The sequence below is a fragment of the Lytechinus variegatus genome, chromosome 5 (genome assembly GCF_018143015.1).
Source record: "Lytechinus variegatus isolate NC3 chromosome 5, Lvar_3.0, whole genome shotgun sequence".
NCBI lineage: Eukaryota > Metazoa > Echinodermata > Echinoidea > Temnopleuroida > Toxopneustidae > Lytechinus > Lytechinus variegatus.
In genome coordinates, this window is record NC_054744.1 from 41,550,198 (window position 1) to 41,563,919 (window position 13,722).

General features: G+C 34.3%; 1 protein-coding gene across 1 annotated transcript in view; it reads left to right on the forward strand.

The window, feature by feature from the left end:
• The window catches only part of LOC121416180 (arrestin domain-containing protein 3-like), a 29,706-nt gene that overhangs the window by 1,755 nt on the left and 14,229 nt on the right, over positions 1-13,722 (forward strand). Inside the window, exon 2 of the mRNA XM_041609665.1 lies at positions 1,592-2,333. Coding sequence (XP_041465599.1) covers positions 2,216-2,333 — 118 coding nt within the window. The 5' untranslated portion in view covers positions 1,592-2,215. The remainder of the gene's footprint in view (positions 1-1,591; positions 2,334-13,722) is intronic.

The following is a 13,722-nucleotide window of genomic DNA, read 5'->3' on the forward strand; positions in this document are numbered from 1 at the left end:
CAAATAATGGAAGATGATAAATGTTTCTAATTGGTGAGAAGGGGGTCAAAGATCTCACCCAATTCCAGGCCATTAAGGAGTATTAAAGACTTCGTCCATTATCATTCTGATTGATGGTTTCGTTCCATCTAGAGATTTTCTGCTCCCTCCAGTCTCATATCACAGATGTTAAAGCTCAATGAATAACTCGTTCCATCTGATAACGTCATTATCATTTGCATGGCTACTTACAAAATGTAGGCCAAAGTGGATGTACATTGCTTTCCTTTTTTTAATTTTTTTAATTGGGTCTGTTTCTGATTTTTTTTTCTGTCCGCCTTAGCTGTCACATCTTCTTCCTCTTTGTGACCATTAGACTGAAATTAGGATACTGCTACTCTCTTTATTACTAGTATATAGCATCATAATTATTATTGTTGTTATTATTATTATTTTATAATTATGTGTGCCAAAGATGTTAAAATATTTTGGCAAAAAGATATAAATACCCAAAGATAAACAAACACTAATATATTTCCTGTACATTCTTAGGGGAAATTGTTGAATATATATTATGTACAAGTTTCGACACGACGTTTACTCCGGCGACAAATGCTCCTGGCTCTATTTGGTCTAAGATAAAGAGAGTCTTAGGGATGCGATATGGTTTTATTTTAGTAGCTTAAGGGTTGGGTTTACAATAGGTTATGGAGTTAGATCCAGGATTGAAGTTGGTCATTTCAGTATTGTGGCATTTCCACCGGAGCAAATTTCGTGGAACCTGCACAAGTACCTGTAGAGGGGATTTACAGTTAAGCTAGTAAGACGGTAATCTTTTTGGCATGACAGGGTTTTTTGTACGGAACATATTGTTAAACATAATTTTATTGCATTTTATAACATCGCGACTTTGACGCGAACAGAAAATTTAAAGGAATTTAACAAATCTAAGTACCAAAATAATATCAAACGTCTTTATACTGATAACGACAGTGATTTTTACTATTGAAACGTGCACAGTCCATGGTTATATCCAGGCAGTTTGAAAGGGTAATTCATATACGCATGCATATGTATCAATGGCTCACCTTCATCGTCACTGTATATCCAATTCCCTTTAATTAATTCGCTTAGACTTGATTATTTGGCAATGATCTCGGTTCATTAAACTGCCGTTAATGTATGCAGGTGAAGTCATGGTGAAATAGGCGAGACTAATGCACTTTCTGTAGACCCTTTTCATTTGTATGTTACGTGTATCCATATAGGCCGTGTAAGAAAAAGCGATTCCATGAATATATGTAATTGAATATTACTGTATGTAATTTTTTTCCTTTTTTTTTGCTTTTCAAATAAACATAATAAAAGAGTGATTTTTAGTTTTGAAGTGAGAAGCCTCTTTATGGTGTCCTTTTCTTTATGAGGACCCGTCCAGCAAATTTGTTAAACGCTTAAAATAAAAGCGTTTACACTGTAATTCATAATGGCTTTCACAAAACGTAAATGAGTGCTTTTTTGATACACCCTATACTTTCCACTTCAATTATTGTCGTGTAAACTGTTTTTGTTTCATGTACATCTCTAACACTCTTCTATTGTTAATGTTTTACAGGGAATTCTGCTTATGGTGTGTAACTTGCTGACCTCGGAAATCTGTTAGATAAATCTAATGTCAGAGTGGGAGAAATCTCTAGCCGATTCTCGTCAACGGGCTACCCACTCACAGCTTGCTAGCTCAACAAACTTTGGAAATATCAATCATTAAATGAATTCCGATCTGCACGAAAACTAGGTCGCCATCGCAGTGTATCTAAACCGAGACAAACAAGGAATACAAAACCAGAGTAAGGGGTATCGGGGGTAGAAAATGAGATAGAGCTGCGGGGATACATACACTGACGCAGGAAAAGTACAAACATTGAGAATAAGTCGACCCTAAAGAGAGACGTGAAGGTGTTTTGGTAGAGTGTACTCTATTAAAGGCAACCATCAGAGACATACAAGAATTTCTACATGAATATGTTACGAGATCACCCGATGCCATTTACGACAGAGAGATTGTATTCTTCGCACACACCAGTATAAGCGTACCCATCCCATTAAGCGAAACACAACTTCGATATCTTTAGTAGATAACTTCCAGACGACACAGAAGTCAACATCATTTTATCTTTCGTCACGTTTCCCTCCAATACACATTGTGATATAGCATACAGGGACGTAAGAGAACTGCACCATGGGGAAACTAGTTGCATTTCAGATACATTTTGATCGGCAACATGCCGTGTACTCAGCCGGGGATCTCATTACAGGATACGTTCAAGTCGATTTACAAGATACCAAATTTCTACGAGGTAAGTGCGAACCTATCCAGTCTCCATCGAGTCAGTTTTGTCATAGATTTTGTCTGATGTTCCCTTTTGTGAACTGATTTTGATTGAATGTAAATGACAAAAAAATAATTGTCATTATTTTGATTAAGAAATTTAGACAGTGCTAAACTCCAGCCAGATGCAACTGTTTTCTACCATTTCTATCTCTCCCCCATATCAGTATTACTTTACAACATACCCGCTTAATAGAGCATGAATTATTCGTCGTCCATTCAATCCTAATACATCGGAATTACAGAACAGAAAGAGGGGGCCTCTCACTGCCGCTTTAATTATCCTATCACGGCTTCATCGTTTACTTTTCATCAGTTAATGATGGAAGGTGACAGAAACAATATTATTGTAAGACCGAGTTATTATCATAAGGTGCGTCTAAAACGGATGGTCCCCAGTTAATTTGAGGGATTAGCAAGAATTTAATTAAGATCCCTCATCGACTGCTTTATCTCGTTTTTATCATTATTAAATGTTATTGAATAGTGGCGATGATAGAATAGTTAATGACGATGTGAAGGAGAGGAAGGGGGCAAAGCTAGGTCCCTGTTTTGTCTTTTTTTAAGAAGTCTATGGCATGTTTATGAACTGTATCATCCCGTTCAAGAATATAATGAAAATAATAAAAGGCAACTTAAAAAAGTCATATCCAAAATTGGTCTGATTCAACGTGTTGCAATATTTACGATGTTGGGTTTAGTAGCGACTCGTTATATGATTGGTCCAAGATCAGCATTGAACAATGTGATCTTTCGCTGTTTCATTAAACTATTATGATATGAAAAACGTGGGCGAAATGGGGTTTTATTTAGCTGTCTATTTCAACCTTTCGCTATTTCAACCTTTCGCTATACTGTATTGTGCTTTATCAAAGTACATTTCATCCCGACAATTTTTATTACTAAATTGTATCAATCCTCGCGTGACACAACCCTCGGAAGGTGACAATAGTGTTCTAGGTCCCTTATAGAGCTTAGAGACTTATTTTTAACGATTGATTGCATCGATCAGTGTTTATGATCAATAGTAAGAATCATATGATATCCCGTGGAGTAGAACATCACTTTTGAGAAAAAGAATTGGATTTGGAAAGGGCAACTCTTGATATACATATTTCATTTTATCCCCTCAGATTTGAAATAAGCAAACAAAGTTTTATCAACCTCAGCATGATTGATTCAAAACAGTATTTTCATTGCGCTCATTAACATGATTAAAATTGATGGTAGAACTGTTAGACATACGAAGAGTACGAGCATTGCTTATTTCTAAAAACGACTCCATTCACGCTAACACAGAAGTAGTATTCATTACATGGGGGTTGCCGTATGGAATATTACAATTTAAGGATGTTGAATGAATGCGATTTGTTAGAACGACTGGTATTGTTTTTAAATGACAGACTACTATATTCACTGCCATATAAAGACTACCTTTACGATTTTGTTTTTATCTGAGCCATTTTGGTATTTTGGTGTATATAGAGCCGAAGTAATATAGTATAGTAGTGGTAGTAGTAGTAGTAGTAGTAGTAGTGGTAGTAGTGGTAGAATTAGTATAGTAGTTTCAGTTTCAGTTTCAGTTTGGTTTATTTCATTTCAACTCAAATCAATTTTAACAGCAAAAGAAATCATTACAAAGATATAAATGAATATGCAAGTATATACAGTATGACAATGTGGCATATATAAGTAAATATATACAATAGACACAAAACAATATAATCATAATAATAATGATATTTACGATGCACTAGATAATCATAATAGCTGCAGACTATTCATGTTAAAGAGTTTTGCATATGATTTATTTTATTCATCTTTACTATTTAAATAAATGTTGAGGAAATGGAGGGATCCACTAAAAAGCAGGGCTTGTTGAGTGTGGATTCCTCAAAGAATAAGTTAAAAGACAGGTTTGTAGGTATAAGTATAAATGCAAGAACGAGAAAAAAAATCGTAAGAAAGCTATTGTGATGGATGGAGTACGGAAATGATGGATGAAAGTGAAAAGATAGATAACCGAGAAGAAAGACTGGTGCACCTGTGTGGATGAAAGAGAATGAAGGGGGGGGGAATAAGGGTGATGGCAGATGAAAGGGAAGGACATAGAGGAAAGAAGAGAGAGAGAAAGAGAGAAGTTGGGTCCTGAGCGCTCAATTTGGACTTACTCTATAAGATTCGAGAATGTGCTTTTTTAGCTTGATTTTAAAACAGTTCAGACTAACGGAGTTAATGATGTCGTGACTGAGTGTATTCCAGTATTTAGGACCGTAAAAGGAAATTGTTTTTTGTGCGAGTTGAGTGCGGGTACGGGGAAGGTGAAAACGGAGTGATTGTCTTGTTGGGTAATTGTGAATGGCGTTATTTTTTGTAAACATGTTAATTAATATGTTTGGGAGTTCGTTTGAATTCAATTTGTACATAAATTGCCCTGTTTGAAAAAGAAATAGATCTGGAAGTTTTAAAATATTGGACTTGTAAAATAAATTGTTAGTATGAGAACGAGGAGGAGCATTATGTATAATTCTTATAATGTTCTTTTGTAAGATGAGAATTTTGTCTGTAAGATATTTGTTGGCGTTACCCCATGTCATTATTCCATAATTCAGATAGGGAAGTATTAGGGAGGAATATAGTGTAAAAAGTGTTGATTTTGGAAAAAAGTGTCTTATTTTATTCATTATACCAATGTTCCTTGATATACTTTTGGATATATTTTGAATATGAATGTTCCATTTCAATTTATCGTCAATCATGAGACCTAAAAATTTAGTAGAAGAGACCCTATTTAGAGCAGTATCGTCCAAAAGGATGTCTCCAAGTAGTGGTAGAATTAGTAGTAGTATAGCAGTGGTAGTAGAAGTAGTGGTAGTAGTAGTAGTAGCAGCAGCAGCAGCACTAGTAGTAGTAGTAGTAGTAGTAGTAGTGGTAGTAGTGGTGGTAGAATTAGTAGTAGTATAGTAGTGGTAGTAGTAGTAGTGGTAGTAGTAGTAGTAGCAGCAGTAGAAGTAGTAGTAGTAGTAGTAGTAGTAGTAGTAGTAGTAGTAGCAGTAGTAGTAGTAGTAGTAGTAGTAGTAGTAGTAGTAGTAGTAGTAGTAGTAGTAGTAGTAGTAGAAGTAGTAGAAGTAATAGGGCCTAGTAGTTGTAGTAGTATAGCTATAGCAATAGTAGAAGTAGCAGGATTTGTAGGAGTAATATTAGAAGTAGAATTGATAGTATTAAAATCATTAATTATCAGTATTGTTTTTGTCGTAATTATAATGTTGGTCCGGGAGAATTTTAGCAGTTCACAGTTCATGTATATTGAGAGGTGTATGCGATGCTCTGTTACCGCAATTTTTCTTCTTGTGTTGGATTATTTCATTTCATAATTACTTTATACTTTTATTCTTTCTCATTTGTATATCTGTCGGTAGGAATACCATGTATGATAGCTCTATTCATTTCACCCTCTCCACCCTACCGTCGGAACTGATAATATTTCTAAAAACAAAAACAAAAACAATTAAATTGCTTCAGATGTTCACTGGAAACACCAAAGAGCCTCTAGAAATTCTGAAATATGAATTATATTTCACTTGTCTCTTTTATTTCATTTCAAACAATGCAGACGATAAATTATGAACAGAGAAGCGCGCGGTTTTGGCATGTATTCCCGGGGCGTCAAAGGATCTTGCTTTCGGACCCGTTTAAATGTCATATTTGCAATTCAGCGGGTCTTAACGGCAAGTATCATGGTTCTGAATTCATGAGTGCATCGGGCACCCTCGCCAATCGCAAAATCCCTTGCATATTTGATAATATCATATGCAGTTCCTTGTCAAAATAATTCAGTGTAGCTGCTTTTTGCGTGATGACATCCATACCCCATATTCTGTGATGAGCAATCAATGAAAAAAAAATAAGGCGATCTCGTTCCTTAAAACGTTTCAATACACAACACAAGATCAGAGCAGAAGACGATGATCAGTTGAGTTTCTATGGCCAAAGGGGCGCATGCCTATAGGGCACTTCTTTCATTGTAAGAAAAAAACAGGAAGAAAAGTCAGGTTTTTGGCGAATACGAGTTAAAAGCGTCAAAAATTTTAAGAAACTGCAATATCAGCGCTTACCATACCGTCTGATGCCAAAAGTTGTATATGTTTTTTTTTGGGGGGGGGCGGCCATCAGGACAAAAAATAATTAAAATTGAAAAACTGTTAAACGAACAAAGAACAAAAAAAAAGAAATTACATGTAAAACAATTTAACTACGTTGGTAAACTTCTTTATTCGCCAGTTAAAACTGATATAGATAATAAAACCAAAAGACAAGAAAAAAAGTACTAATAAGCACATTACAACTGCAATAACGATGATATTAACTTCTTCTTCTATTGGTTTGAGTGGCGATTTGTCATATTTAACTATTGTCGCCATTGACTTCATTTAAAGAGTTCTCCCTTCTCCTCACATAATGATACTATTACCAATATATTTTCATCTTTTTCTTTTATCCTTTGCATCATTTCAATGTGAAAAAGAATACAATTTCAAAATTAGGTTAGTTGTGATAATTATTGTCTAAATTGGCATTACAAACATCTCACCAAAACAAACCACTATCTTCAGCCTAGTTCCAAACTAGTTGCACTTGCCCTGCCCTTTCAAGATGCAATCATACCAACGATGACAATTAAAAAAACAAATTATGGCATTGATAGGAAACCAAATGACAAGAAAAACAATCAGCAAAAGAAATTGAAATTTATTAGAATAATTACAATAATAATGATGGTGATTACCATTATAATAAAAAAAACAGATGTTCACAATATTAATAGTAGAAATCATAATAACGCTATCATTTTTTCCGTTTTATCATTATCAAAGATAATGATGGTGAAAATAAAAACAATAGCAATAATAACATTGGTAATAATGATGATGATCATCATCATGATGGTGGTGATGATGATGATACAAATGATGACAAAAATAGAGATAATTTCAAAAAAATCATCTGAGGCTTAATCATCACAATGCAAAGATAATAAAGCATTTCCTTCCCATATCCCCCACATTTTATGGGATACTATCTATTCCTGATTTAGATTTGTGGAATATCACTAACCCAGGTAAGCTAGCTGAAGGCATTTAATCTTTCAACTCAACAGACATGATGCGTGTCCACCAATGAGCTATACATCTTGGTTACTATGACAATAAATGGGTAGATTGATGGAAAGCAGTGGAGAAAGGAATTAAAACGGATTTTGCGAATAAAGATGTAGAGTCTACTATCGGGTAATATTACTTTGCAAGGACAAAGTATGTCGAGAATTATAAGTAGCAAGAGAACTCTTTATTATTTTTTTTTTCATCCCATCGTACCTCTTTCTTTCTTTTTGCTTAATTAATACGATGGTGTTATCATGGTTATAAACAGGAAGGAAAGGAATAATGTTCTCTCCTACCTTGAAATCAGAAAATGATACAATCTCCTCATACATGCCTACATCCTAATTTAAATATATAAACCACCACTATACCCCTCCTCTCACCACTCACTCTCACATTCTAACACACCCTCACCCGCCCCCACACACTGATAGTGTATTGCATTGTATTGCATTTTCCCAAAACGAACATAATGGTAAAATAGACATGATAAGAATCGCCTCGTCGTTTTCACTTTGAAAATTTCCGATGTCCTTAGATCATTGACGATTTATCTCGCCCTTACACTTTTTTACTTACTAATCTGCTTACTTACTTACTCACCTGCTTAATCCAAACGATGCATGCATGAGTATGTCTGTTCATCGATCAATGGCATTAAACGAAATGCTCCAAGATATCAGTTTTATGTCGTTACATGGTACAAGTGAGGATGTGGTTTTGAAAAAAAAAAATCTGAAATAATTATGCAAACATGTAATAATGCTTTCTGATGTAAGTGCTTATTAATCTCCTGAGGAGTCTGGCGTTTAAATCTAATTTTGATATATTCATTATACATTTTAATATTCAGTGAAAACGAATTGTCTGAATTATATTAATGTTAAAAACATATTTGTATTGGATAAAAAAAGCCTGAATTGAACATCTTATATCATCGTTTTTTAAATTAAACTTTGAAGAGGAATCGATTGGTTGGAGAGACTGACATTTATTTCACTATTCATTATCAGGAAATCGTTTTGGGATGCCCTGCATATTACACGGAAGAATTCAGGAAAACTCAATGCTATAGTTGAAGTGTCCCTTTGAGCTATGCATGACGTCACGTTCTCTTCGATCCGATGTAAACAAGTCAATCTCCCCCGAACAGGTCGACTTCTCTTCAAAGTTTTTTTTTGCTTTTCTCCCTTTTTGCCTAGTCTTTAGAGAGAGGGGATGATGTGCCAAGACGAGACCTACTATAATGCGTCGTGGAAAAATAAGATGAAATCATAATTTCAGATACATGTAATTGTGATATACTATTCTAGTCAAATTTTCTATTAGGATTTAAATCATCGAAGTTTTTAATTGATTTTTTTCTGATTGCTAGTATCTATCCAATGCATGATTATCAGTAAGTGAAGTGGCCAGTTATAGTTTATTTGACATAATGCCTGTTGTATTAGAAAAGATACATGTTACGTAATGATGGTTATGCTTTCTTTTCATTTTTAGGTGTTAGGTTGATGTTTTTATTATTATATGTTTTACTTACATTTCATTATGTTAGAAAACCCATCACTATATATGTAAATATGTATAAATATATATATATATATATATATATATATATATATGTAGATAGATATTATGGTTTCACGTATTGGCTTCTCTAATAGTAACAAAATATGCTGAAGATAAATGGTAATGCTTTCAATGCCAATATAGTTTTTATTCTTTATTCTTTTATAGATATAGGTATAGATATAGATATATATTATGTTCAATTTATATCCTGTATTTAGTCATGAGTATTGGATTGATAGTCAAATGCTATAGAACTTCAATTTATTATATAGATTAATAGTTGATTATTCACATTCATTATTATTCATTCAACGACAATGCAAAGAAAAGTGGAAAGACCACTCCGAAGTAATATCCGTTATACGGCAAAAGGTGAGTTAATGCAGACGATTAACTTATCTTAGTCTTATGACCCCCCTTAGGCTCATCCGGTGTGAAAATATGGACAGACAGAAAATGCAAATGTAATGACCCCAGAGCTTCAGGCTGAAAGAGAATGACCTACCGCTGCTCTCATAGTTCTGAAAATAAATCGACTGCTTCGTTGCTATGAGAGACGGAAAGTGGATTGCAGAAACAAAAAATGGAAGAATATTACAGAGTTAATGGAAGTTTTGTTGGGATGACATCGATGAATAAAACTAGTGAACCAGTCTAGGTGGAAAGTTTGCATTATTTATATTTCTTTGTTCATGTATAGAAGTGTTGATGAATAGGCCTCATTTTCATTAGTAATAAAAGAGCCTTTAAAATACGAAAAAAAAATTATGAATGTATAGAAAGGAGAATAGCAATAGGCCTTAGTAAAGGGCTTGTAAATCATGAACAATGGGAGAGGATGATGCAAAATACATGCAGGGAGAAAGGAGAAGTCATAATGAAGAGTGATTAGATGACATAGGCCCTAATGATAAACAAGGAGAGAAAGAGATAACAAAATGAAGGAAGATTAAGATAGAAGGAAGGAAATTGTGACCACGCATAAAATGAATTCGGCCATTTGATGATTAGGTACGTTTGGGATAGGTAGGGTGTCTCTCGTGCAAGGTTCATTTAAAAGGTTAAGAGAATTATTCAAAACCCATGACGGCCTCGAAAAAAAGAAAACGGCCATGAACGAGGTAATGGTATGCGTGATTAGATATAAACGGATTACTAAATGCTAGATCATCAGAAGTAGTGTAACGGGAAAAGAAGAAAATCTTTTAATCCCCTTTTAAATGCATTCAATAATATCATAAAGGATATTCAATTAATTAATTATATATTTAGGGTTTGAAACATATGGTATTTAGTTGCACTTAATGGAATTTTTACTATTATCTTGATTATTGTATAGATTTGAAAACAACGATTGTTTTCCATGCATCACAATTTTATGAGAATTTGTTTTCATTAAATACACTGAAGTATTTCACCTAATGCCGAAACTGTTATTACACGTCGCATGCAAATTAATTATGAAGAAACTAAGAAAATGTGTTTTTTCTGTTGGATGAGCGATTTTGATTTTAAAATGGCATTATCTTATAACGCTGATTTTTTTATATGAATTTCTTTGAATGATATACCATTGTACCTTTAAAATGTATGAATAAAGAAATGGAGAATGATTTTTCTTAAGACAGGAGAATAGACCCGAGATTCAGACATCGCAGGGATTTAATTAATCTGTTGGCGTCATCCAATGCCTTCATATTCATGCCGACTCAAGAGAGGATTAATAGTTGCCGATGTCGGATTAATCAGGGTGAAAAGCTTTCAGTAATCATACCCTGACAGCCAATGAATCAAAGAGCTTGGAAAGGTAGACGAAGGAGGCAAAATGGATAGTGAAGAGAAGGATGATATTGCAAGCAAAATCTCGATAGTCTAACGAATCTTGTTCTGCTGCAGGCAAGTTAGGTTTTTAACATCATCCGAGAAGGATTATTATCATGGAAGTTGTTTACTGCTGTCTGAATACTATGGATGGCTGCTTTGGGGGCTCCTTTCGAGTTCATTTTGTGGGTTATCTTGTTTATTGATTAACCATGAGTTCAAAAGTTAGAGTTTCGAATTTAAAAAAGTACACTATCACTGTTAGAATAATTTTACATAAAAAAGACAAAATCCTGCAGCAGAGTCTCGAGAACACCTGTAATTTTATTACACAGTGTAAATTTTATATGAATTTGTGTAAAAAAAATGATTTTGGTGTATGTAACCTCACAAATTTATTGTAATAAAACTGATTCCTCTTTTTTGAAATCAGATCTGTTCTGTAAAATTGTAGAAAATCTTTCCTGTTATAAAAAAATTACAGAATGATTTGGTTATTTATTTCTATAAAATTTGGGGGAAGGGGTATTTTTCTCATGTAAAATCTTGTTTTTTCTAACTGTGTACTTTTACTGCTGTTGCGGCGCTCCGCTGGTGCTACTGCTACAACAACAACAACAACAACAACTACTACTACTACTACTACTACTACTACTACTACTACTACTATACTACTACTACTACTACTACTACTACTACTACTACTACTACTACTACTATAACTGCTACTACTACCACTGTTGTTACTTCTACTACTACTACCACCACTTCTACTACTACTACTACTATTACTACTACTACTACTACTATTGTTTATACTACTTACTACTACTACTACTTCCACTACTACAACTACTGTTACTACCACCACCACCACTGCTGTACTATACTACTTCTACTACCACTATTGACTACTTATACTACGACTACTTCCACTACGACGACTTCTACTAATGCTACAAGCGACTAATATCGTAAAATGATTATAACGATATGATATTCCTCTATACACAGATCTCATTTTGGTCGAAAAAAGGAAATCGAAATATTAATATTTTTAATATTAGAATGATTGAGACAGAGTACGACTGCTGCCGGCGTACCTCTTTGTATTTCCTCCATTTGTTGAAATGTCACGTCCCATGTTGATCATAAAAATAGCTTTATATTTCATGTGTACGTGCTCAAATTAAGCACACACACATACACCCTCGTCATCTCACATAGTCAAACACAAACAAAATTACACAGATCTCGTCCTTTTGGTCCCTTTTCAATTTGTTTTCATATGAAACAAGTCTGTACTTCCGAAAATGTATCTTGATCAAATTTGATTAATCGATTGACACCAATTTACACTTTCTTTTTAAAGTCCCAACTCCCGACTTTACAGGAAAAAAAAGATTTTGCAGAAAGCAATAACAGAATCATTCTGTAAATTCATAAAACAGGATTTTTTCTGCATTTTAACAGAACATGTATGTTTAAAAAGGGGGGAAAGGGTGTTTTATTAAAGGAAATTTGTACGGTTCCATACACCAAATACCAATTTCCTGTAATTTTACATGATATAATGTAAGATTACGCAATCTGGTAAGATTACAGATGTTTTCGAGACTCTGCTGCAGGAACTTTGTTATTTTAAGGATAAATTTTACAACAATGTAGTCATAAATTGGTCATGTCTAGCAATACATTTTCTGCCTTTTCTCATACCATTGTATAGAACATTGGCTGTTCAGATTCTCCCTCGCCCCACCCCCATCTCCCCGTTTTAACTTTTCATCCAACCGTCTCATTCTCTCACTATCTTTCATTTTGACTTTTTCTTCTCGCTTTTGTCTCTCCATGCATGCACTATATCTTACCCGAATACCCGAGTACTCGCATATTTCTTATACTGCACTTTATCATTTCCATGGTGCAATGCATTATGGTATCCTTCAAGAAATACAATACTAAAAGAAAAAAGAGGAAGAAGAAGAATAAAATGTTTCATCTGACTGACTAAACTCCAGCCACCAGCAAACTCGGTGCATGGATATATGTCACAATCATGTTCAGTGAGGAGTGAGTGTTATTGTACTTAAATTCATCTCAAACTTCCATGACATTAGCACATGGATGTACATGCTGGTATGCCTGGAAAACGTATCTCACATTTTGTTATAACATTAGCATGCAGGAGTTTCTGTTTTGTTATTCTTGATTGATAGCTAAGGTGAAGAACTTTCATCCTATTATAGCACATGCTCGATATTTTCCTTTATGCTGTGTATATAATTACGATACATGATTGAATTGTTTTTTTTACGATTATACTTCCATAAATGCAGTGGATATGCATTGCATACATTCAATGAATGTCCGACTGCTATTGGTATCAATGCTATCCCGCTTCTGTTCATTCTCTTGTTAAGCGTCACCAAGAGCTATATGAATATCTTGTGCACAAACGCAAATTTCTAATTATTCCATTCCTTTCTCTTGCCCCGTTTCTCCATCTTCCTTATTTTAACTCCCAAATTTCCTTGTTCCTCACCTGTCTTGATCCCTTTATTTTTTATTTTATTATTATTATTTATTTATTTTTTTTTTTTTTGGGGGGGGTAAATGCAATCCATGCACCTCTCTCCCCCTCCTTCTCACTTACACTATCTTTCTATCATTCACCTCACACACACCCACCATCACACACTCACACACACAATTTCTCTCCATCCCCTCCTTTCTCTCTCTCCCACCCCCTCCCCCTCTATCTCCCTCTCTCCCCTTTCTTTCTTTAGCTTTATCCTTTCTCTC